General features: G+C 47.6%; 1 protein-coding gene across 3 annotated transcripts in view; it reads right to left on the minus strand.

Annotated features, from left to right (window-relative positions):
• Positions 1 to 266: 266 nt before the first annotated feature.
• The window catches only part of XYLB (xylulokinase), a 43,827-nt gene continuing 18,416 nt past the window's right edge, over positions 267 to 25,677 (minus strand). For 2 of the 3 annotated variants that reach the window (XM_024132253.3, XM_024132255.3), the window contains 10 exons: positions 24,452 to 24,533; positions 20,642 to 20,682; positions 19,943 to 20,058; positions 19,033 to 19,148; positions 18,307 to 18,380; positions 13,626 to 13,722; positions 10,098 to 10,156; positions 8,513 to 8,600; positions 5,764 to 5,858; positions 267 to 442 (listed from right to left, as the gene is read on the minus strand). In XM_024132253.3, coding sequence (XP_023988021.1) covers positions 365 to 442; positions 5,764 to 5,858; positions 8,513 to 8,600; positions 10,098 to 10,156; positions 13,626 to 13,722; positions 18,307 to 18,380; positions 19,033 to 19,148; positions 19,943 to 20,058; positions 20,642 to 20,682; positions 24,452 to 24,533 — 846 coding nt within the window. In that variant the 3' untranslated portion in view covers positions 267 to 364. Of the gene's footprint in view, positions 443 to 5,763; positions 5,859 to 8,512; positions 8,601 to 10,097; positions 10,157 to 13,625; positions 13,723 to 18,306; positions 18,381 to 19,032; positions 19,149 to 19,942; positions 20,059 to 20,641; positions 20,683 to 24,451; positions 24,534 to 25,677 lie in introns of those variants that run through there. The other variant, XM_024132254.2, reaches the window with a different exon arrangement.

The following is a 25,677-nucleotide window of genomic DNA, read 5'->3' on the forward strand; positions in this document are numbered from 1 at the left end:
GAAAACTAGTGAATAAAGAGGAAAGAATCTATTTATTTTGCTTTGTCTCTCCCATTCTGCTGATTTAGGTCCCGAAAGGGGAAAAGTCACAATTTTTATTGGACATATCCCAGGCTCAGTGTTTTCTTGCCTCCTGGGATAAAAGACAGGAAGAGAGATGCTTTCCTGCCCTAGGCACAAGGGCACAGGGACACAAGCTGTGTTCAGGAGGATGTGCTAAGGTGGGCTTTAAGGTGGTCCTGGGCAGGTTGGAGCACCGCAAGGAGTCAGGTGGGCAGGCAGAGCTGCTTAGAACAGGGAAGAGGATCCCTGCTGTCCAAGGCCATGTCTCCAAGTGGAATCAGTGAGACTGGGCCTGTGGAATTCACTCCAGAGGCCCCCGGGTCTGGGTCAGGATTCTCTGCTCAAGCATGGCATACCGCTGGAGGAGGGCCTCATAGACCTGGAAGGGTGGAAAGAGCAGTTTAGGATGGCGAAGGGAAGGTGCTCTTACATCTCTTTGCAACTTGCAATTTAAAAAAATTCTACATCCCATGTACTTGCAATGTAAATTTTTTGCTGGGCAGAAAAAAGAAGGAAATGTCAATTCACAAAAGGGGAAATGCTAGTAGTTCTCAAACCTATAGTTTAAGATCTTTAAAAAATGCAAATTATGACAAGAAACCAGTTTTTGTTATCAAATCTACAAAATTTTTAAAAATTCTGATGAAGGTACCTGGAAAGGCTGTTTCATTGCACAGTTGGTAGAAGTTGGTGGTGCAACCCTTTTGTAAATCAACTCAACTTTATATTTGTATTAAGGGGATTGAAAATGCCCGTGGCTTTTGACCTAGTTATTCTACTTCTGCAAAGCTCTCCTAAGGAAGTAATCCTAAGTGTAAGGTGCTAGGCCCACCAAAGCTCCTCTTAGACACCACTAAACATTCAGACTCATAAGACTACCATGGGCCACACCTTGGCCCTCAGAAGGATACACTGGAGAAACATGCGTGTTGGCACAGTGGCTGCAGGAGACCATGAACAGTTTGCACAGGTGACCAGGGAAGGGTATCTCTGCCTCCCTCCCTTCTTCCCTCCTTGCCCCCCAGGTTACAGCTCAGGTGCAAGGAGATGAAATCCACATCTTACAGGTGCAAGAACCACCCTGGCTTTGAAACCTCACGCCCCACAGGAGTATCACTTGTTAACAACTCCATAGACAAGAGCCATGCCCTTGTGAGAAGTCACTGCACTCAGGGAGCCCTAAGTATGATTTCCCCTTAGGTATTCATTTTTTCCCATTCCAGATGCAGTTTCCTAATTCAAGGCCATTTTGACATAGCAATGTTGCCTAGTAACACTGTTGACATTCCACTTTTATTAAGTCTCAAAGGAAACAGAGCTAGAACATTAACCAAAAGTCAAATTCTCATGCAGAATAGGGAAAGGTTTTGTTCACCCTTTACCCACATAGGGTTAATTATAATAATTGAAAAACTAGAAGCACCTGCTCTAAGACATGGAAAATGCTCGAGAAAATATGGTTCATTAGCCAGATAGAATATTATGCAGTCATTAAAAATAACATGTATGTTCCTGTGCCCCTCTGCAAATTGCATGATGATTAGTATCTTAGTCCATTCTGGGTGCTATCACAAAAATACCATAGAGCGAGTAGCTTATAAACAACAGAAACTTGTTTATCACAGTTTTGGAGGCTGGGAAGTCCAAGATCAAGATGCCAGTAGATTCTGTCTGGTGAGAGCCTGATTCCTAGACAGTCATCTTCTTGTTGTGTCCTCACATGGGGGAAAGGGCCAGAGATCTCTCCGGGGCCTCTTTTGTAATGACACTAATCCCATCCTGAGTGCTCCAGCCTCATGACCTAATCACATTCATAAGTTCCCACCTCCCAATACCATCACTTTGGGGGTAAAGATTTCAATCACGAATTTTTAAAATTAATTAAAAAAAAAAACAGTGGAGGCTATCACAACATTGTAAAGCAACCATACTCCAACAAAAATTAATTTAAAAAAATGAATTTTGGAGAAGCCCAAACAGTCTGTAGCAATTAGGAATTTATCTTTTTTAGGTGCCATTATCTCCCATTATATCCCACCAAACACACAAGAGATGGTGTGTTTGGATTCCTAGAGCTTAGCAGAGTGCTAGGCCCACAGTAAGAACTTAATAAATAGCTGTTAAATAAATGACTATGTGCAAACCAAAAAAAAAAAAAAGTATGTATACCTTTAAGAATATAAAAAGTTTGTAGTAAAGAAATGTTTGAAAAAAATGGTAATAATATAACATGTAAAATATGTCAAACATGAAGAATATTTATGACAATGTAAACACAAATAATATAATAAATTGTATACTGTGAAAAAAAAGAATATAAATACTTACACTGTAATGTAGAATTTTTAAAGCAGGCTATAAAATTATATATACAGTGTACTGTGTAATAAAATAAAACCAAAACCAAAACCAAAACCAAAAAACCAACAAGGGAAAAAGGACCAGAAAGAAATACAATCCCACATTCTTCCTCTTCATTCTTTTTTTTTTTTTTTTGTGGTATGCAGGCCTCTAACTGCTGTGGCCTCTCCCGTTGCGGAGCACAGGCTCCGGACGCGCAAGCTCAGCGGCCACGGCTCACGGGCCCAGCCGCTCCGCGGCATGTGGGATCTTCCCGGGCCGGGACACGAACCCATGTCCCCTGCATCGGCAGGCGGACTCTCAAGCGCTGCGCCACCAGGGAAGCCCCTATTCTTTTTGTTTAAAGCTGTTTTCATCTGTGGCTCTGTGAGCCCTGCACTTTAGGTCAGCGCATGTGGTCTTACAGACAAGCAACACAAGGCCAAGGGACCCAGATTTCCTTGGGACTCACGTATACCACCAGGAGGTCATGCCAATCCCATTCCTTCTTAATTTGGTTTAATTGGCTCCAAAGTCAAGGCCTTTAGTAACGGAATACGCAACTAGGGCCTACTCTTGGTGCAGTTGGAGCAGCTCTGCCTGTGAACTCCGAGGTAAGAGGGCTGTGATAGCCTCTCCAAGGAGGAAATTGTAACATTCAGTAGAGCCTACAGGGAAAACACTGTTACTGTTTTGAGTTTCCACTTGAGCACACAGAGGTGCCACAGAAAGCAAACAGAGGATGTTGTCCTGCTCTCAAGGTATTTACAATCCAGTCCTCAAATAGGTCATTGATGCCAACAATCACAGACTGTCACTTCTTGCCACCTGGTGTTGAGAAGGATTCCGAGGTTACGCTTGGGTTTAATGGTAAAGAGTTCCATGAGCTATTAGTGACTTTGGTCATGAGCAAGCCAGGGAGAGTGGCGGTACACACACTGAGTATTTGCCGCCTGTAATGAGGCAGCTACAGCTGTTTTTTGCCCTAAAGCTTACCTTCACTACCTTCTTCCTTGCTGGCCTCCTTCTAGAGAGGATGAGAGAGCCAGACTCCACCTCAGCCTTTCTTACAACCAAGGTTGACAGTATAACCAAGTGGTGGTCTCTTGGGGGAGTTGAGGGAAACAGACCAGTATGTTTCTCCCTGAAAAGCAAGAGTGTGTGAGGAGAGACTCCTTGCCTAATGACACGCTCTGATTTCTGCCTACGAATACAGTTGAGGGGGAACATGATGTTAGGAGAAGCTGCATACATCCTGTGGTCATGTGGAGCATACGTAGTACAGCACTAGCCAATATGGTAGCCACAAGCCACATGCGGTCCTGAGCACTTGAAATGTGACAGGTGCTATTAGTAGGAAATGCACACCAGATTTCAAATCTCAGCCAAAACAAAAAAAGAAGTAAACTATCACATTAGCAATTTTCTTATTGATTACATGTTGTAATGACAATATTTTGGACATACTGGGTTAAATTAAATATATTAAAATTAGCCACTTATTTATTTTTACTTTTTTTTTCAAAAATGAGACTACTAGAAAATTTAAATGACATATATGGCTCTCATGATGTTCTCACTGTCCACTGCTGATCTGGAGAACTTCAGAAAACCTCACCCGTAGCCCTAACACTGATGAACCACTGAACCAACACGGCAACACTGTCAGCCTTCCTGTTGTATAGTAAAGCCATGATAGGGACTTCCCTGGTGGTCCAGTGGTTAAGACTTCGAGCTTCCACTGCAGGGGTCGCAGGTTCAATCCCTGGTTGGGGAGCTAATTAAGATCCCGTGTGCTGCGAGGCATGGCCAAATAAATAATAAATAAATAAAGCCATGATAGGCAAGGATTCTCTTTAACCCTCACAATTAGCAGGTTAAAAGTAGGCCAGACAGATGTCCCCACTTCCCAGATGAAGAAACAGAGGTTCAGAGATGAGGAGTGCAGCTCAAGGTCATGTGAAGGTCACACAGAGAGGGAGAGGCACAATAAGAATCAGAACCCAAAGGCCCTTTATCTCAAGGTAGGATCTTTCTACTGCATTGAACTCCCTCTTAAACAGAAGGACACACAACAGAAAGTAATAGAAGCCTGGGCAGACCCATGTGCGTGGGTTATCTAGTCACCTGGATAGCATGAGCTTCTGCTTCCAAGATAAGCTGCGAGACAATTCTCCAGGGTGTTTCTATATGTCTTGTGACAGCTTTTGTTCCAGACTATCTTTTCAAGGGTGTTTGTATAGCAAACAGCCTTGGAAGATAGGGAGAGGGAAAATTTGTTTGCTGACCAGGATGATAAAGATGTCTCCTTTGGACAGGTTTGCTCGCAGCTCCTTTATAATGAGCAGGGTCCCTCATTTGTGACACAGACACAGTGTGTGCACAGTATCCACTTGGGTCCACTCCACACCACCCGATGGCACTTCAGAGCCAAGGAAAACTGATGCAAACATGAAGCTTATGCTGCCTGCTGTACTGTGAGTAATAAAGCCCTCTGTCTGTGTCACCCCCTGCTCCTGGACTGCAAGAACCTTCTGCAAACAGGAAGGGTGGTGAAATGGATGCTCTGGCATACCACCCGGATTGCCCTGCAGGAACAGAGAACTTATTCTCTCAGCCCTCAGCTGACAGCCTCCTTTGTGGATTGCTTTGGCTATAGAGAGCTGCCTTACCCCATCCTGGGGTGGCCTGCATGCAATAACTGATTGACATGGTATAAAGGCCCGTCCCCCTCAGCACAACTGGGTAAAACTCGGAAGTAATCCCAGCTTCAGAACTTCTTGTAGGATTGACTGAGGGCTCCACTGAGATCGCACTGCAGTTCACTTCCTGCCTCTGCCCAGCCCTGCCTCTTCCTTTTTCCTTCAACAGATGCAGATCCCAAGAGTGCCCCCTAATAAATCTCCTGCATCCTAATCAACAACTCAGGGTCTTCTTTCCAGGGAACCCAACCTGTAACAAGTGGGGTCTGCCTTCCCTCTGATTGAGTGACCACACAGTTGTCTTGGACCCAGATTTCAGATCTGAATGGTAGAAACCCAGCACGTCTTATGCTTAAGTGACAGAGTCTTTCAGTGGCCTCTGTAACCCTATGAATTAGAAGGGCGCACCCCAAGGCATCTGAGCAAGGAAGATATGCCCAGTGAGCCATCTGATCCCTGGGGCTATAAGATCAGCCGTTATCTCTGAATCTCTTCTTTTGCTCTGTTTCCTTGACAATTAAAAAAAAAGTAGATTTCCCCTTTAGTTGAGCACATCAGCTATAATGTAGGTGATAAAGAAAAACTTACCTTTTGGAAAAAAGAACATAGTTGATTTTCACGATGCAAATGCCACGAATGAACTCTGATGGTCTCTTACCTGAGACGCTCCCGGGGTTGGGGCAGCAGCTAATCTGGGATTTGGAGCTAACTTCACAACCTCTGAAAAGGGCACATCTGTTCCAGCTGCAAGGCCTAGAAGGGAAAGCTCATTTCACGTCAGTGCATGTTGCAAATGAAGGCGTTACCCGGAAATAGCATTTTATCTCTGGAGTGATAAAATGTTCTAAAACTGGATTATGGTGATAGTTGTACAACTCAGTAAAGTTAACTAAAAATCACTGAATTGTACGCTTAAGTATGGGTGATTTTTATGTCATATAAATTGGGCCTCCATAAAACCATCTTTAAAAAAAAGAGAGAAAGAGAGGAAAAGTTTCAAGTGCAGGCCTCTTCTCAGCAGGGCCTTCTTTGACTGAAGCGCATGTCGGGAGGCAGCTAACCTCTGACCTCTTGACAGAGGGGAGGGTCCGCCCACCTCTCCTCCCTCACGTGGCTCCACTCTCCACACCGCTCACTGCATTCCAGCCGCCCCAACTTCTCTCAATTCCTCTACTCAGAGCCTTTTCACTGTGTGGAATGTTCTCTCTTCTCAGAAAAGCTGCCGCTAGGAACATTCCTTCCAGCCCTCAGCACCGTCCGCTTTCCACAGGGCACATCTCACTACTTCTGCCACAGATTTGTTTAAGGTCCCTCCCTTCTTGAGCCGGAAGTTCTCAGAGGCCAGGACTGGGTCTCCACTGGAGCCCTGGTGCCTGGCACACTGCCCGCATACAGGAGGCACTCAATAAAAGCCCACCAAGCAGGGCTGGAAAAGAGAGAAGGTTGCCATAGGTGGGCAGGAAACAGTAAGGGATTTCCAGGCAATTTAAGGGGCAGTATCGGACTGAAGGGAAACTCAAGACCACCAAGAGGGGAGGAGGGCCCACTGAAGATGTGAGGCCCAGTTTTCTCTCTGAAGAATGCTGGAATATCCCAGCCCAGAGCTGTGTGGATGAGGGGACACTGGGTGGTGGAGTAGCTGCCAGAGAGACTACTTGAAAGACTCTTGTCCCCCTCTACTCACTCACAGAATGGCTTTGCATGACTGGCTTTCATCCCTGGACCCAGCTGGAGAGAATGGATGTCCACATAAAGTGGGAACTGGTGTGCTAGGACCTAGCTCAGGTTTTAGTTTTGGAGGGCAGAGCAGGGCAGTACCCCCAGGTAATGTCTGACAACTAAATAGGCATGGAAATGGAAAAATAAGAAAGAAACACAGTGCAGCACAGCAGTGGAGGCCCCAAAGGGTAGTTCCTTTTCTGCTTCGGCAAAAGGAGGAGTATAAAGTAAACCCCAGACTCCTCATGGGCAACACTGAAGGCTGGAAGCTTATGGAATGGTGTTTTCAAAGTTCTGAGGAAAATATTTTAGAGTCCTTTGTCCAGCCAAGGTAGCGTTCTTTGGGAGGGTGAAACCAAGCCCTTGCTGGACATGCAAGCCCTCAGAAAATTATCACCTACTGAATTTCCTCTTAATTATGTATTCTGGCTGTATATTCCAACAAAACTAGCATAGAAATGAAGGAAAAAGAAACTGCAGGAGTCAAAAAAAAAAAGACAAACTCATACGTAAGTGCAAAAAAAAGCCAACATGTTGTAAAGTTTGATTAAAAACATAACAGCCTAGAAATAAACTGCCTGTTCCCTGGTGGCCTAGGGGTTAGGACTCCATGCTTTCACTGCTGTGGCCTGGGTTCAATCCCTGGTCGGAGAACTGAGATCCCGCAAGCCGTAAGAAAAAAAGAAAGAGGGCTTCCCTGGTGGCGCAGTGGTTGAGAGTCTGCCTGCCAATGCAGGGGACACGGGTTTGTGCCCCGGCCCGGGAAGATCCCACATGCCACGGAGCGGCTGGGCCCGTGAGCCATGGCCGCTGAGCCTGCGCGTCCGGAGCCTGTGCTCCGCAACGGGAGAGGCCACAGCAGTGAGAGGCCCGCGAACCGCAAAAAAAAAAAAAAAGCAAGAAAGAAAGAAAGAAAGAAAGAAATTGCCCAATGATCTTGATACAGGCGGTGGCACAAGGTGGATAGGTTGGAGAGGGAGGGGAATGAAAGAGTAAGAGTTTAATTATTAAGAGAAGGCTATGGTCCCTGATTAATTCTCAATGTTGAAAGGAAACATACAAGTTTAAATAGGTGTGTTAAAAAGTTAAGGATAAATGTGTGAAGAATGAGGGAAAGGACAAAGCCCTTGAGTTACATGGGTGGCTGGAGGAGTGGCCTGAGCAGGCAGCGGACAGGGCAAGTCGACCACATGGGTGAAAGAACGCCCTTGTGGGCCTGTGCTGCTCCCACAGTTTCACGGAGGCCTCCATCAGAGCCTTGGTTCCCCACTACCCCCAAGGAGCTGTCCAGGGTCCTGGACTGCTTGGCTCTGAAGCCTTCACCTTTGTCTCAACTTCTGCTCTTGTTGAAAAGACGGCTCTGGACTTTATCTACCCCTTCCTGCCCACCGGCTGTCCAGACCCATGCCCAAGTGCCCTCAACCAATGTCCCTGGGCTGAGTCTGACGCTGACCAGGCCTCATTTAGTTAGGACCCTGCCTCTCTTTCCCAGTTTAAGTAAAGCACAAAGGAACAGAGGGTTTGGGTTGCTTCCCCGCTGCTGGGAGGGGAGAAAAGTGAATCTAAAGACCCCAGGCCTCCCATGTCCCTAAAGACTGGGAACATCCCAATCTCCCCTTTCCACTGTCCTCAGCCCAGCCAGTGCCCCAACCGCTTCCAGAGGCATCTGGCGCCATCCATTGACCTACCATGGAAAGCTCGGTAAGCAGAGCCCACACAGGCTGAGTTGGCTGTGTCTATGACATACACTGGGGTGCCAAACACATCTGCCAGCACCTGGAAAGGACAGACGTTCTTACTGTGGTGAGTCATTCCTCAGAGGGAGCATGCACACAGACATGCATTTTCTGGGCTCTCTTTTCTAATATGTCTTCTGATACCTTCCATTCCACCTCTCCTGCCTTAAAGGAAGTACACTTGGCCATGCCGCCCTGGTGATAATAGGGTCAGGGTGACCTGGGAGAAGTCTCTAGGGAAGGGCCACAGCTCTCTGGGTTGTCCCTGCATTGTTTAACCATTTTATCAAAGACGAGGAGGAAGATTTAGAAAGTATGCTTAGCAACAAACAATCAAGGTGGAGATGGCTAGGTCTCAGGCCAATATTAACGAGGCCAAACAAACCCGAACTAACAAATGCATGTCTTATAGGAATAAAGATAAAGTTTTCCACGTAGGTCCCAAAAATAAATTGCATAAATTTAGAATAGAGGATGTATACTAAGAGGGGCTCACATGGAAAAGACTTGGGGGTCTTAGTTAACCAGAGATATTGTTGATGCCCCATCTGGATCCCCTTACTGGACCGGTGTGCACCCTCACCCAGATGCTGTGAGTTTTGGCTGCTAATGGCTCACAGCTGCCCCTCCTCAAAAGAATTGCTCTTTACTGAACAGAGGCTGCCTCTCATAGGAGGTTATTCGTATCTCTTCCCACAACAGCCAGTTGGCCCTCTTACCCCAAGGTGGAAGCAAGTCTGTGGCACAGTTCATGGACCATATCTCCCCATGGGATGGAGCTGAGGCTGACCCCAACCAAAACCACATCCTTGCCTATCCTTCTTCCCCTGCCCTACCTGGATCCCTCACTCCCTTTCTCCTGGGAGCACTCTCCCAACAAATCACTCATAGAATAATTTCCATTTCAGGCTCTGCTTCTAGAGAATCTTACCTAAGACAGGTATACTATTGTACAAGTCAACAGTTGATTCAGTTACTCCAACAGCTAAGGCAGCCTCGGGCTATACCCCAAAATTCTCAGTGTCCCAATAAGACACTAACAGCCCCATGATTTGGGGCTAGCTAACAGCTTGATTGTCAGATATCTGCAGGTTGATTCTACTTTGGGTCATATATGTCTAGCAAAATGAAGGACCAGAAAGACAGTGACAAATTCTGGCAACTGTATTATACGAGGAATGGCTGGGAAAATCAGAGATGTTTAAATTGGAAGGGGGAAACCTTGAGGAAGACAAGAACATTGGCATTAGATGTCAGAAGGTTTGCCATGAAGGACAGGCACTTTCTGTGTGACTCCAGAGGCCAGTGCTGGTATCAGAGAGTGGAGTTGTACAGGGCAGTGGTTTTCACTTGAACGTAAGATAGAATCTGCTTGCCATGTGTGCTGTAAAGAGCTGGCTTCCTAGGAAAGAATGAGCTGTAAGCTCCCCATCCCTGCAGGAGTGGGAACAGAGGCAGTGTTACTGCTGAGTGTCTGGCTCTTAGAAGTATTAGACGTGGAAGAGGCCCTAGCTCAGGGCTTGCTACCAGCACTTACCTGCAAGATGTCTCTGTTGTGAGATGCTCCTCCAGTGGCCAAAATCTTTGTCTTAGGCACTGTAAGGAAAAAGAAAACAAAAAACAAAAAATGGCTGTGACAATTCCCCCAAGGCAGAAAAGGCTGTTTTCCAGAGTTCTTCTACCACAAAGAGCTAGTGTCAGGCCAATGCCTCTTGCTTATCACACAGGACTGCGCGGGAGATCTAAAGCTGGTTCTGTCCACGCATGTCCAACGTGAAATTTGCTTGTGAGGCTGCTTCCTCGTCCACCTCTTGGGGATGCAACTGAAGAGGGTACACAGGACGGTTCTAAGGTTCTGGCAATGTTCTATTTCTTAACCAGAGTGCTCTGTGAACAGGTGTTTGATTTATTAATATGTTTCACAATTAGCTGTATGAAGCATATATTCTACTGTATGCATATTTTTCACAATAAAAAATAATAAACCACAGTCTAGTAAAAGACATATAGTTCCACTTCGGGTTAAAATGGAGGTGGTCAAGAAAGAACATCCCCTGTGCTGTGACAATGAGAGAATGCTGAATAAACCAAAAAAACATATTTTTATTTAATGCTATCAAAAAGTTGTAAATGCAGGGACTTCCCTGGCGGTCCAGTGGTTAAGACTCCGTGCTTCCACTATAGGGGGTACATGTTTGATCCCTGGTCAATTGGGGATCCCGCATGCCACGTGGCCAAAAAAAAAAAAGTTGTAAACGCAAAGAAGTATAAATAAATTAAATCCTAGAATGAGATGAGCCCTTAAGCGCTAACTTGCTGTACCTGCAGTACAAGATAGATGGCATAGTGATCCTCCAGAGGCACATAAACTTTGCCAGGACAGAAAAACCGGCCAAGCATTAGGTGGTGTCGGTGTGGGAGAGGCGTCCCAAAGGCAGAGCTAGTCCTCCTCACCCCCACCTCTCCCCCATGGACCGTGTAAGTGGTGATGCGGAAGCTGGGGGCAGGGAAGAAAAACAGAGAGCTCTGTAATCTCATAGTGCTTAGATCCCTATATTCCTGTGTCACAGGACTCTTTCACAATGAAGAGGCATTCATTTATTATGCAGGTATTTAAAAACAAATAAATATTATAAGGCTCTGCTGCCACCTCTCAGCTTCCCCCATCTTCACCCTCAGCCATTAAGAGAGTACCTGGGGACTTCCCTGGTGGTGCAGTGTTTAAGAATCTGGCTGCCAATGCAGGGGACATGGGTTCAAGCCCTGGTCCAGGAAGATCCCACATGTCGCGGAGCAACTAAGCCCGTGCGCCACAACTACTGAGCCTGCGCTCTAGAGCCTGCAAGCCACAACTAATGAGACTGCTCTCTAGAGCCCATAAGCCACAACTACTGAGCCCGCGTGCCACAACTACTGAAGACCGTGCACCTAGAGCCCGTGCTCCACAACGAGAAGCCACCGCGATGAGAAGCCTGTGCGCTGCAATGAAGAGTAGCCCCTGCTCACCGCAACTAGAGAAAGCCCACGCACAGCAACGAAGACCCAACGCAGCCAAAAATAAATAAATAAATTTATTTTTAAAAAAAAGATCCCACGATGCCACAAGCCATGCAGCCACTGGGAGCATGATGCCTACAGTTCGTGCAGCCCTTCTGCCCTTTTAGGTTCAAGCGCATTCATTCATGTGATCTTGTTTGAGAGGAACCCAGCAGAGCTGGCAGGACAGGTTTGATTCGGCCCTTAAGCTTGCTAAGAGGATAAGTAACCTTATGCTGTTTTGCACAAGAATCCCTTCAGAGGCTGGGAACGATGACGTGATCACACTAGTCCCCTGGAGCCCAGGAGGGCCCCTCCGCCCTCACTGCCTCTCCCCTCACACTGGGCCGGTGGAGACAGCCCCCCAGCCGCCCAAAGTGCCCCCTCCTGACGACCGGAAAACCCTTCCTGCCGGTCACTCACACCCACCTCAGCACCATCTCTGCCCTGCTCACCTGGGCTCACTTCTCAGGGACCTTGGAAGCCTTTGGAGACCTTTGGGGAATTTCTTTGTACACTCTGGGTGGGGGGATAGAGAGGAGTGGGACTGTATAAAGTTCATTCTATTTAAAAAATTTTGTTGAACTATTACATACATCCTAACAAATGTACATACATACCATAAGCTGACAGCTTGACACATTTTCATAACTAAACACACCTGTGTAACCTAAGAAACAGAGCCTCACCAGCACCCCAGAGGCCCTCCATGCCCCCCGAAAGGTAACTACTAACGATCCAGACTTCCAACAACAGCAGATAGTTTTGTCTGCTTTTGAATCTGATGTCCACGGAATCTGCCACGCGTACTTTTGGGTTTGGCTTCTTTTGCTCAGCGTTTTCATTTGTGAGATTCATCCATTTTGTTGCGCGTGGCTAAGGCTGGTTCATTTTCATTTCCGTGTAGGATCATGTCGCCTGAACACCCCACAAGGCATCTATCTTACCGTCTATGGGCACTGTGTTGTTTCCAGAGTGGGGTGCCTAAGCACAGGGCCACCTGCAGTGTCCTCCTGCACGTCGTTAGTGAACACATGTCCACATCTCTGTCTCGCATCCACCGGGAAGTGAAGCTGCTGGGTGGACGTGTATGCAGCTTTAGTAGATGCTGCCTAACAGGTTTTCAAAAAGGTATACGTAGTGCTTATTTTTGAAGTGTCCTTTTACTTATTTGGTTCAAAGGCATAAAACATATACTACATAGGATTGTCCGTAAAAGTATCATGAGGAGGCCTTCAAGCTAAGAGGATTCAGGGGTTTTCTACCTTCTCTTGACCACAGCTGGCCCAGAGGGACAATACATCTTGGAAACCTGGACTCTTTGGTCGGCAGGTCCAAACTCCTTCAGACGCCCCCCCCCGCCCCCCGCCAGACCACTGCAGCACCATCAAAAAGGGGAACCTGCTGACCTCCTAAAGCTGCCCACACTCCATAGCTCAAGTTCTTAGAAGTCCCTTCCTTCCCCATGGGCCTCCCCTGGCCCTGGTTCTGCCCTCTCCATTGCAGGTCTCTCAGTTCTGACAGTGGTTCTACATCCCCTCTCTTCCCTGTTCAAGCTGACATGCCCAGAGCGGTGCCCCACAGGCAGACGGGGCCTGCCCAGGCTAGAAGGTGAAGGTCCAGTGATGGCCCCAGCCCAGACCTTTCCCACCTGCATTGCCCGTGTCCTCGGGATCCAGAGCTTAGGACATTTAGTCTGCAGGTTGGAGCTTAGGGTTACAGAAAGATCTCCCAAGTCCTATAGCTCCTGGCCAAGGAGGTGAGGCTCCTGGGGACAGAGCAGAGATGCAGGAACAACCTGCCTCCTAGTCTGTGCCTGTCCCCAGGGCCAGTCGATCACTTTCTCACCCCACCACCGGGAGCCAGGCTCCACGTCCCACCTGCACGAACAAGGCCCTTGTAATGGAGCCTTAACAGACAGTGTCCACTAGGCCTGGCCTGAAGGCCAGGAAGGGTCTCAAGCACCTCAGGGTATGAGCAGAACCCTTAGCGCCCACCCCAGAACACAGCCCGCCAGCAGCTCACTTACTGACTCGATAGCCCAGGCCCTCGGCATGAATCTTCTTGGCCATGAACTGTCCTTCGATCAGTGCTCGAATCTCCACGTCCCAGGGGAATGCTGAGACCTGATTCCAGGAGAAAGTGGGCGGAGTGAAGAACTCTCATTGTCCACTCACTGTGTGTGTGTGTGTGTGTGTGTGTGTGTGTGTGTGTGTGTGTGTATGTGTGGGGTGTGTATGTATGTGGTGTATGCGTGTGTGTGGTGTCTTTTTAACAGTAGCCCAGATTCAGAGCTCAAGACTCAGGCCTCCACTGGAGCTCACCCATAGTTGTGCTCTTGAACCACTAACTTGTTTGTCACACACTCACACACACACACACGTGCTCATGGCCTCACGCGTGTATCACTTTGGGGAGTCAGAGGATGGGAGAGCTCAGTTTCAGGCGGTCGAGGGTTCCAGTTCTGCCTGGAACTGGTTCCATTCAGCTCTATGACCTTGAATAAGTTAATGTAAATCTTATTGAACCTCATTTTCTTTCTTTTTTTTTCTTTAACATCTTTATTGGACTATAATTGCTTTAGAAAGGTGTGTTAGTTGCTGCTGTATAACAAAGTGAATCAGCTATACATATACATATATCCCCATACCTCCTCCCTCTTGAGTCTCTCATTTTCTTTCTTAACAGAACTGAGGTAATGGGAGCACCTATGTTTCAGGGTTGTTAAAAAGCAGACAGCAGAGCCTGGTCAATGTAGCTGATGCTCATGAAGGGAGAGCTTGTGCTGAGAACCCACCACTGTGGCGCGCCCTTTGCCTTTCCAGCTAAAGCTGAATGGCACCAACTCCAGCCTCACCCTGCTCCCCAGCCCCTGAGACCAGTGACTGACGCCACCGCTCCCTCCCTCAGGAACTGCTCCAACCCAACTCACCTACTTTCAGTTCCTAAACTGCTCCCTCCGCCAGGATTCCGCCCAAGCTTCCCATGTGGGATCCCTCTCATCCTTCAAGTCTGCACCTAAAGGCCACCTCCTCAGGGAGGCCCACCTGGTCACCCTATCCAAGGCAAGTCCCTGGCACACGCCCTGCTTTCCCCTACGTCTCTTTGTTCCTTCCCGTCTGAGCCACCTCACACACCGTAATCGTGTGTGTGTTCGTTCACCTGTTTACATCCTCCTAGACACTGGGCTCCGTGGAGCAGGGACCCTGTTTGTCTTGTTTGCACCAATCATACATATCTGTTGATTGAAGAAATGAACGAAGAAAACTCCCTTCTTGTCCCTTCCAGACAGATTTACACAAAAGAGAACAGGCATGTCTTCTTTCTACGAGCAACAGAAACCAAACTGACCCCCACCAGAAGACTGAGATGAACTCCCTATACTTCAGACAAAGCTTTCCATCTATAATATGTAATGCCATTATCGGCATATAATCCAACACCAACTCTGTTACACTTATTAGACAGAGTGACTTACTGAAATTCCCCCAGACACCTTTTGGGGTCAGAAAAGTCTCTCAGGTCCAATCCAAAATGTGGTGATGACTCTGGTAACCATCTCACAGAAAAGTCAATTCCAAGCAGCAAGTATCAACCAAATCCCTCCTGGGAAAGGTCGTGTGGTTGGAGGGTATAAGCGGCTATAAGGCCAGAAAGGACTGGGTTTGACCGCCTCCACCACCTAGGCCCTGCTGCCTTGGGTGAGATATTCAGTTTCTCCATCTGTAAACGGGATGAAAATACCTAATTCACAGAGTTGCTTTGAGAGGTAAATGAGGAAGATAAAGAAACCCACACACATAGTGCCTGGAACTAAACTGTGCTCAATAAACGTCAGCAAATGTTAGTGCCTCCTGTGCCAGAGGTTCTTTCAATCAGGAGGAAATTCATCATCTGGAGATGGGAGGTGCAGGATAAGGCTCGCCAAGGAAACAGGCTCCAAGATGCTTAATGACAATCAGTGGGAGCACACGTTAGCTCAGAGAGAACCCTTAGGTGTTTTACACTCCTCTTTGTGAGAAAGTACAGCACCTGTCTTATACCTTGCTGATGCCCCAGCATCTAGAGTGCACCCTAGCACATCAAAAGTATTGTTTTATTATGACAAACCCACAGTCAACGTGATACTCAACAGTGAAAAGCTGAAAGCCTTCCCACTAAATTCAGGAATAAGATAAGGATGCTCACTCTCACTACTTCTATTCAACATAGTATTGGAAGTCCTAGCCACAGCAATCGGACAAGAAAAAGAAATAAAACTGGAAGGGAAGAGGTAAAACTGTCACTATTTGCAGATGACATGATACTTTATATAGAGAACCCTAAAGTCTCCACACGAAAACTATTAGAACTAATAAATGAATTCAGCATGGTAGCAGGATACACGTTTGTTTGTTTTTGGGGGGTTCATTTTGGCTGCACCAGGTCTTAGGTGCAGCATGCAGGATCTTCATTGCTGCGTGCAGGATCTTTAGTTGCAGCATGTGGAATCTAGTTCCCTGACCAGGGATCAAACCTGGGCCCCGTGCATTGGGAGCAAGGCGTCTTAGCCATTGGACCACCAGGGAAGTCCCAGGATACAAGATTAATACATAGAAATCTGCTACACTAATAATGAAATATCAGAAAGAGAAAGTAAACAAACAATCCCATTTAAAATGGCATAAAAAATAGAACTTAGGAATAAATTTAACCAAGGAGCTTAAAGACCTATATGCTGAGAACTATAAGACATTACTAAAGGAAACCGAAGATGAATCAAAGAAATGGAAAGATATCCCATGCTTTTGGATTGGAAGAATTAATATTGTTAAAATGGCCATACTACCCAAAGCAATCTACAGATTTAATGCAATCCCTATCAAAATACCCATGACATCTTTTCACAAAACTAGAACAGTCTTAAAATTTATATGGAACCACAAAACACCCAAAATTGCCAAAGCAATTTTGAGGAAAAATAACAAGGTGGAAGCATAACCCTTCCGGACTTCAGACTATACTACAAAGCTACAGTAATCAAAAGAGCATGGTATTGGCACAAAAACAGACATATAGATCAGTGAAACAGAATAGAGAGCCCAGAAATAAACCCACGCACCTACAGTAAATTAATCCACGACAAATGAGGCAAGAATATACAATGGAGAAAAGATATTCTCTTCAACAAGTGGTGTTGGGAAAGCCAGACAGCCACATGTAAATCAATGAAGTTAGAACACTGCCTCACACCATACACAAAAATAAACTCAAAATGGCTTACAGACCTAAATATAAGACATGACACCATAAAACTCCTAGAAGAGAACACAGGCAAAATATTCTCTGACATAAATCATACCAATGTTTTCTTAGCTCGGTCTCCCAAGGCAAAAGAAATAAAGGCAAAAATAAACAAAGGGGATCTAATCAAACTTAAAAGCTTTTGCACAGCACAGAAAACCATCAACAAAATGAAAAGACAACCTGTGGACTGGGAGAAAATATTTACAGATGATGAGACTGACAAGAGGTTAATATCCAAAATATACAAACAGCTCATACAACTCAATATTGAAAAAACAAACACCCAATCAAAAAATGGGTAGAAGACCTAAATAGGCATTTTTCTAAAGAATACATACAAATGGCCAACAGACACATGAAAAGATGCTCAACATCACTAATTATCACACCAGTCAGAATGGCCATCATCAAAAAGTCAACAAATAATAAATGCTAGAGAGGGTGTGGAGAAAAGGGAATCCTCCTACTGTTCCTGGGAATGTAAATTGGTGCAGCCACTATGAAGAACAGTATGGAGGGTCCTTAAAAAACTAAAAATAGAGCTACCATATGATCCAGCAATCCCACTCCTGGGCATATATCAGGGAAAACTCTAATTGGAAAAAATATGTGAAGCCCCAGTGTTCACAGCAGCATTATTTACAATAGCCAAGACATGGAAACAACCCAAGTGCCCATCAGCAGATGACTGGCTTAAGAAGATATGGTATATATACAACAGAATCTATATTTTTAAAAATATCTTTTGGCCACGTCACACGGCATATGGGATCTTATTCCCCAACCAAGGATCGAACCCATGCACAACTGCATTGGAAGCCGAGAGTCTTAACCACTGGACCCAGGTAAGTCCCTATACAACGGAGTATTAGCCATAAAAAAGAATGAAATGTTGCCATTTGCAGCAACATGGATGGACATAGAGAGTGGTACACTTAGTGAAGTAAGTCAGAGAAAGATAAATATCATATGGTATCATTTATATGAGGAATCTAAAAATACAAATGAATCTATATACGAAACAGAAACAGACTTACAGACATAGAAAACAAACTAATGGTTACTGCCGGGGGTGGTGGTGGCAAATTAGGAGTATGGGATTAGATACAAACTACTTACTATACATAAAATAGATAAGCAATAAGGATTTACAGTGTAGCACAGGGAATTATATTCAATATCTTGTAATAATTTACGATGGAATATAATCTGAAAAAAGAACTGAATCATTTTGCTGGACATCTGAAGCTAACACAATATTGTAAATCAACAATATTTCAATTTAAAGAAAAAATTTTTAAGTATTTGTTTTATCAATGGCTGAGTAAATGAATGAGGTCCCTAAAACTAGCATAATTTGATAGGCATTTGTTAAATAGTCAAAAATGGAGCCAATGTAGCTCCAATACCAATAACACACGTACCTCATGGTTTTCTGCACTAAACCTATGACGCCCAATAATTTCAGGGGTGATCTCCATTACATCAAAATAAAAACCTGAAACAAGACCAGGAAGAGATTAGCTGTCAGTGGTCAAAAACAAAAGATCAGCTTCTCAATAGCCTTAGAAAAAAGCAGGGTGAAATGACCCTATATCCCTGTTCCCCGGGACCCCCTATCCCCTGGAGACCTGTGAATATTCTCAGGTCCTTCTCTCCAGCAGGACGGAGGGCAACTGGAAAGGCCTAGGCTAGCTTTTCGTGGAGACAGCGCTTCCTGCTCTCATGTGGCCGCCCAGGCCAGGAGACAGCTAGCTGTCCAACTAACCCTAAAATACCAGCATGAGTTTGACTAAGGGAGGCACATCCCCTCCCTGCTCAAAAGGCCTGCCCCAATGCTGGGCACTTTTCCTAACAAGACCTCGTGCCTGGGGCAGAAAGCTGCATGTGGGCATGCACCAGGGCAGAGTAGGCACTGTGACTGCCATCTCTGATGCTGTCACCAGGGGCTTCGAGGGGCACAGAAGATGCAGCTCTGGCCTGATCTGCCACTCCCCACCTCACTCAGATCATGGGGTCTCACGCTAGTTTTAAGGCCCATGGAGCAGAAGTGCAGACAGTCAGGGCTTCCGTTGGCTTCTCCCTGGCCCTGCCCCTCCCCGCAGCAGCTGCTGCCCCTTCACAGACCCAGGCATCCCCAAACAGCCTACCCAGGTTTCCGCTGTTCCCCATCTCTGTGGACTGCAGCGCCTTGGAGAACTCGCTCCAGGAACTGGAAGCCATCTCATCGCGTATCTTCTCTCTCATGAGGGAGCCGTTTTTAAAGCTGCAGAAGTGCACACAACCTTGAGAGAGGGACCTGGTGCTTGCTGACTGGACCCACTGGCTTTGGTGAAGAGCCCCAGGTAGAGGGGCTGCAGGTCAGGCTGGACCACAACCCCAGCCAGTGCACAGCAGGGATCTGAGGTTCCTCCTCAGGTATCAGACCCAGTGCATGTCCCTGGGAGTCACCAGGAAATGCACTTGTCGTGGGCTCTGTTTACAGGGGAGGTTGCCACAAAGGAGCCCCAGGGAGAGGCATAGCTGTGGTTTCAGCACGTTGTACCACCTGGACCAGGGGCAGGGCTGGCCAGATTTACTAGACCTCCATATTCTCCAGTGGTTCTTGGAGCTTCAAGGCTAAAAACCCTCCCTTAGTAGCTTTCAGCAGGTCCCCAAATGCCTGTTTGGAGGGTGCAGAACAGACCCCTTCCATGAGAACTGTCAGGAAGCAGGATGTCCTTGCTACCATTGGTTGAAGGTCCACCATGTGCCAGACATAGCGTAACAACACTATGAAGTAAACCTCTTATTCTCCGCATTTGATGAGCAAAGTGTGGCTCAGATATGCTACGGGGTCTGCCTCAGGCCACACAGGATACAGGTTTTGGGGATGGGATCTGTATCTGGGTTTGGGAGAGACTTCAGGTCCTGGGTGCTTCCCCACCCAGCTCTGCTCTCAGCAAGACCCAGTGAGTCCCTGGGGTCTCAGCTGCCCCCAGAGCCTGCGCAGTGGAACGACCAGGGAGGCTCCACATGGTGCCAGACCTGCCCGCACCTCCTCCTCCCCGCCCAACCTACCAGAGGAGCGCCATGTAGTGCTGGGGGTCAACCGGGTTGCAGAAGATGTGGCCTTCCAGGGTGGGCCTGGGCTCCTGGAGCCAGAGAAATAGGGTGTCGCTGGTGCCCAGGCTGACCTGCAGAGAGACGGGCAGAGGTGAAGCGGCTCCATCTCACCAGCTCCACGTGCCCTGACCCCCATGGCTTCACTCCTCAGGCTGCAGACCTCGGATGAAACGCCACCTCCTCAGAGAAACCTCTGCTGACCCTCCCACACCAAAGTCCAAAGTCAGCTCCCTAGATTCAGGCTCCCATGGATCCTGCGGGCCGATTCTCTGGAACCTACTACAACCACCTCTAACTCGTGGTTCGGGTGACAGCGGGTCTCCCACTAGAAGCAGAAGGGTCTGGGTTATGTCTTCATTGCCTAAGGAGCCCACAGTCCTCTAGCCTGAGGTCTGACCCTTCTGCCACTGTGCTCACCCGACTGGCCACTGTCAAGGCAGGCAGGGGGCCTGTCTGCTCAGCAAAGGCAACTGACCTTCTAAGAGAGGACCTGTGGGCAGGTCCTGGGGCCTGGGTCTCCCTATCCCCTCCCTCAGCTGCCTTTTGAACCTGGAAGCCCCTCTGATAGGCAGCAAAGATGCTGCTGAGACCCAGCACCCTCGTCCCCTGGGGCAGAAAGCTGACCCTGCCTGAGGGAGTGAGTGGTCACCTTACCGCAATGTCACCTTCCTCCAGCCTCATGCCTGCCAGCGACGCTGAGAATGGGAGGGGAGCCTGTGGTTAGCAGGAGGTCACATGAGAGCCACAAAGCAAACCAGTCAACCCCCCACCCCGCCAGATGGGAGTGCAGCCCCCATCTCCCACCCCAGTCCACAAGCTAAGGGAGACGCAGGAACAGGGTAAGCCAAGGGCTCAGGACGCCCCAAGGGCTAGAGGGTGGAGTCTCTGTGGTCAGGGCCTCTGATCTGGACTCAGAAACCTCATCTAAAGGGGTCCAAACTCCCCACCCACTGTTAGGCACTCCCAGGAGTGCAGAGGACCAAGGGGGCCAAGTCAAGACACCAGGATACACACGGCGGAGAAAGACAAAGGTGAGGCTGGAGTGAGGGTCTTTCCCCCACCTCTGTGGTATGGAAAGGGGCAAGGTAATGTTGACTGTCTCCTTTATGTGAGGCCCATGACAGTGATGTTTATCTGCCTTCCTCACTGATACACCCTGGAACTGAAAGAAGGTCTGCCATGTAGCAGCAGGCCTAAACGTTGAGTGAATGAATGAATGCAGGAGAAATGTGGGCAGGAACATGTGTACTCAAACACTGCTGCTGAGGTACGATCAGCAGAGGGCCAGAGCCCTGGAATCAGGAATCCTACCTCTGAGAGCTTATCCTATAGGCTGCAGGGGTCCCCAACTCCCTACCGGGCCGCACAGCAGGAGATGAGCGGCGGGCAAATGAGCGGAGCTTCCGGAGCTTCCCCATCGCTCGCGTTACCGCCTGATCCATCCCCCCCCAACCCCCGACCGTGGAAAAACTGTCTTCCATGAAACTGGTCCCCGGTGCCAAAAGGGTTGGGGACCGCTGCTATAGGGACAAGGGACAAGATAATGTTTGCATGGCCTAAACGGTAGAAGCCACGCCTACCTCCATCTCCCAGCTCCATCTGAGGGACACTGGCAAAGTAAATGCCAGAACAATGGAAACCTAAACAACCACTAATGATGTTGCACAAAAATATTGCCTTGGTTGGTTAAAATAAACTGTTTATTTACTGGCATAGGAAAAGAAGGTTGGAAGGATAGCCCTCAAAATTTTAACTGTGGTTATCTCTGGGTTAAGAGATTACGGATGATTTTTTTTTTACATCCTTCCTTTGGTTTGTCAGTACTTAAAATTTTTTTCTGCAATGAAGAGGTATCCCTTGTGTATAAGAAAAAAAAGCATAAGACTAATGCATTACTTAAGGCAGCAGCAAAGTGAAGGTCAGACTTAGGGATGGACCGGCTGAGGGCTACCTACCTGGTATCTCTAACATTCAGCCTGAAACCACAGTCCAAAAGGACGGTTCAGGAAGCTGCTTCTTTGTTGTTCCCTCTGAAACATGCCCAGAAGCTCATGCTTCTGTGGTTCAAAAGCAGGCCCATTATTCTCCCTGACAGTCTTCCAGTTGATAGAGTAGGTGTAAGAATATACACTTTTCTAACCAGACTCACAAACTTAGGAAACAAACTTACCGTTACCAAAGGGGAAAGGCGGGGGGGCGGGTGGGGGAGGGAAATACTGGGAGGTTGGGATTAACATATACACACTAATATATATAAAACAATCAACAAGGACCTACTGTCTAGCAGAGAACTCTACTCACTACGCTGTAATAACCTATATGAGAAAACCATCTGGAAAAGAATAGATATATGTATATGTATAACTAAATCACGATTGCTGGACACCTGAAAGTAACACAACATTGTATATCAACAATGCTCCAATATAAAAAACAATGCATTTGTTTCTAACGAGACTTGATGAAGTTACTTTCATTTTGAAAGGCAAACAAACATGGCCCACAAAGCATAGAATTGTCCTGAATCGGGGCTTGTGCACCATCTGTTCCTTTCTGAGGGTGACTCAGCTTTTAGGGCAGAGAGGAACTGGGGCCTGGCATCCTCCAGGAGCTGGGGCACCAGAACATGCCCACCACAGGCCAGAGCTTCCTCTCAAATCAGGCGCCCAGGCGACAGAGCGACAGGCTTCAAGCCTTGCTCCTGCAGGAATTTGGCCACTGTCTACAAACCTCTATCTCACCTCACCTCAGACCAGGAACACGAGGGTCCCTTCTCCAAAACCTGCTCTAAGTTTGGGTTTGTGCCTTGACAACAGGGCTCCGTGCGAAGTTCTACAGAATCTGTGCAGGGACAGGGAGGCCCTCATCTGGCTCCTGGGGGTTCCCTGCAGATGCCAGAGTGGAGGCCACCCCAGAAAGGAGGGGGCACAGGCAGGACACTGATGCAACCACAGAGGTGGCGGGGACATCCTTGCTGTGCCCTCAGCTCCAAAGCAGACAGGCCTAAAGCAGACCTAGGAGCACCACGAGTGTTACTCATAGTGGTGGCAGAAATAGTAGTAACGGTGACTTAAATGTTTTTTCCCGGGCAGAAAAATACACATAGATACTGCAGGAAATACGGCATATAAAATCATAATTATGATGATAAATGAATTTTAACAAGACCTTCATCTCCATTTCTAGGCACTCAGCTCCACTCCTAGACACGTGTGCCTCTCTCTTTTTATTTTATTTTTGCTGTCCACATCCTCATCTGTACAACCAGTGGGAGGTAAGTACAGGGAGGCTCACGGGTGTGGAAACCAGGAGAAGGGCTGAAGTCAGACCCCGGCCTCCACCAAACCCTTTCATATGTACCTGAGACTCACTTCCTTAGAGAAGGAATGGCTGCTTAGGATGGCAACTTGGGGTAGTGTTGCCAGATAAAATATAAGACGCTCAGTCACATTTCAAGTTCAGAAAAACAATATTTGGGAAACACTTACACTGAAAAATCATTTGTTATCTGAAATTCAAACATTGCCTGGGACATACTCATCCTACCTAATCATCTGTCCTTCCTCTGAATTCAAGTTTAACTGGGTGTCCTGTATTTGTATTTATTCTATCCAGCAACCCTGATTTGGTGGCCCATTAGGAAAAGGGTTGCAGAGGTGGGGTGAGGGGCAGCAGTCTGGTGGTACTCATTGTGGCCACTTGGCCTTTCTTTAGAGACCTGTCAGCCCCTCCAGAGGGGGCCTCAGGAACCCCCAGAGGAGAAGAGAAGGAGGAAGAGGAGACAAGGGGCTTGGACGAAGTCATACCTATAGGTCAAATGATGGGGCAGAGACTCAAAGCTGGGTCCCAGAGGAAGGGTTGGGGGAACTGAGATGTTTAGCTTGGAACAGAAAAGGCAGGTGAGCAAAATCCCACCCTTGGACGTGTTGAAACTGGAGGAGATTTTGAACTGCTGCTAATTCTGAGGCTGAGGGTCTGGCACTCTGGCAGCAGCCACCAGGGCCAGGCAGGAGTGTAAATAGGCTGTATTTATTCTGTCCTTGAATTTGTCTTTTCATCACTTTTCTTCATTTTTACTGTTTTGTCTTTTCCCAAATTGATAATGTTGTAAATATTTGTTTTCAATTAGAAATTTAATAAAAATTAATGGCTGTTGTTAAAAAAAAGAAAAGAAAAGAAAAGAAAAGGCAGGTGAGGGAGGGTGGGCACTGTCTTCCTCAATCGCTGATCAGGTTTCACCTGGAGGTGCAGCACTCAGTGGCTCTTGTGGGCAGAGTCAGAGCCAAGGTGGGGCAGGTACAAGGCGTGAGAGTTCAGACCAGCAGGCGGGCAGGCACCAAGGGAGGGAGGGGCCACCACGGACAGGCTTCCCCAAGCAGCCCCAAGAAGCCGGCTGGCGTTCTCCAATGTCCCACAAGGACCAAGGCAGGCTACTGGGAGGGTGAAATCCCATGAGGTACTCACCTGGGTTGTCCCCAGTGAAGGCCACCACTTTGCATGCTGGAGGAAACCCATAGCGCTGGACGAAGTAGGAAGAAATGGCCCCCTGAGGAGAGAAGGCAAGCACGCTCTGCTGAGGTAAACCCCACCTGCTCGACACAACTGTCCACACCCCGGGCCACAGGAAGGCCACAGGCCTGGGTGGGGCCTACAGTCGCATCACACCTGGGACGTCCCTCCTGTTCACAAAACACCAGAGGAGCCCAGAACAGGGCTGCAACCACGCACGTGAGGTCATCCCGCTGCCTTGAAGCCCACTTAATTTTGAGATTCAAGGCAACTAGAATAGACCAGTTCCCACTGTGGACTTGCTTTGTAAGCTCCAAATTATGGATGTAGCATTAAAAATAAAGAAATAACAGGAGGAAATCATTGAGCAAACTCATAGAAGTAGATAATGCCTTGCACACACGCTCTATCAGTCAGATTAAGAGTAATTGGACACGTTTGTGCAGAGGTCAACGTTCTAAAGAAAATAAAGCAAGGAAAGGCAGTGTGGAGGAGGTGCTTCCACCAGGAACCACAGCTCTCAGGGCCCCTCCAAGACCGCCTGTGGGATCAGAGGGCAGGGATAACTTCTGGACAGACCTACAGTCTTTAGAGGGCATAGTTATGAAAAGAAAGCATTTTCCCCCCTTTCCCTGTCTTGGTTCCCAAAGTGTAAAACAAATGATGGGATTTCCTGGTGTCTGGGAAGAACATTTTACTCCATCCAGCCAACTTTCGGATTTACATCAGAATAAAGCCATCTCCTGGGAGATAATTGTCTCGGCCTCCGTTGCCTCAGAAAACAGAGCCTGAGTCAGGGCCTGTGCAGGTGGCTTATTTGGGGAAGTAACCCCAGGAAACGAGAAGGGGACAGGGAAGAATGAAACAGGGAAGGGGGGAAAGCCCACCCCAGGGTCCTCTGTGGAGCTGGTCATGGCTGTGAGCTGCGTCTGAGGAGCTGCATGAAATGCACGGGGGGGCTGTCCACCTGGGGGTGGGACAGGGAGCAGCTCTCCGTAGCTCCCCACCAGTGAAGGGCACACGTGCGGTGCTAACTCCCTCAGCTTCCAGGCTGGCAGAGCACAACTGTGGAGTCCCAGAAGGCTCCGGGCAGAAGTGAGGAAAACGAGATGCAGCTCAGGCAGGGTTCTGCTGGGCGACACCTGCGTGAAGCCACAACAGCTGGCAAAAAAGGGGGCTGG

This window comes from Physeter macrocephalus, chromosome 18 (genome assembly GCF_002837175.3).
Source record: "Physeter macrocephalus isolate SW-GA chromosome 18, ASM283717v5, whole genome shotgun sequence".
Taxonomy (NCBI): domain Eukaryota; kingdom Metazoa; phylum Chordata; class Mammalia; order Artiodactyla; family Physeteridae; genus Physeter; species Physeter macrocephalus.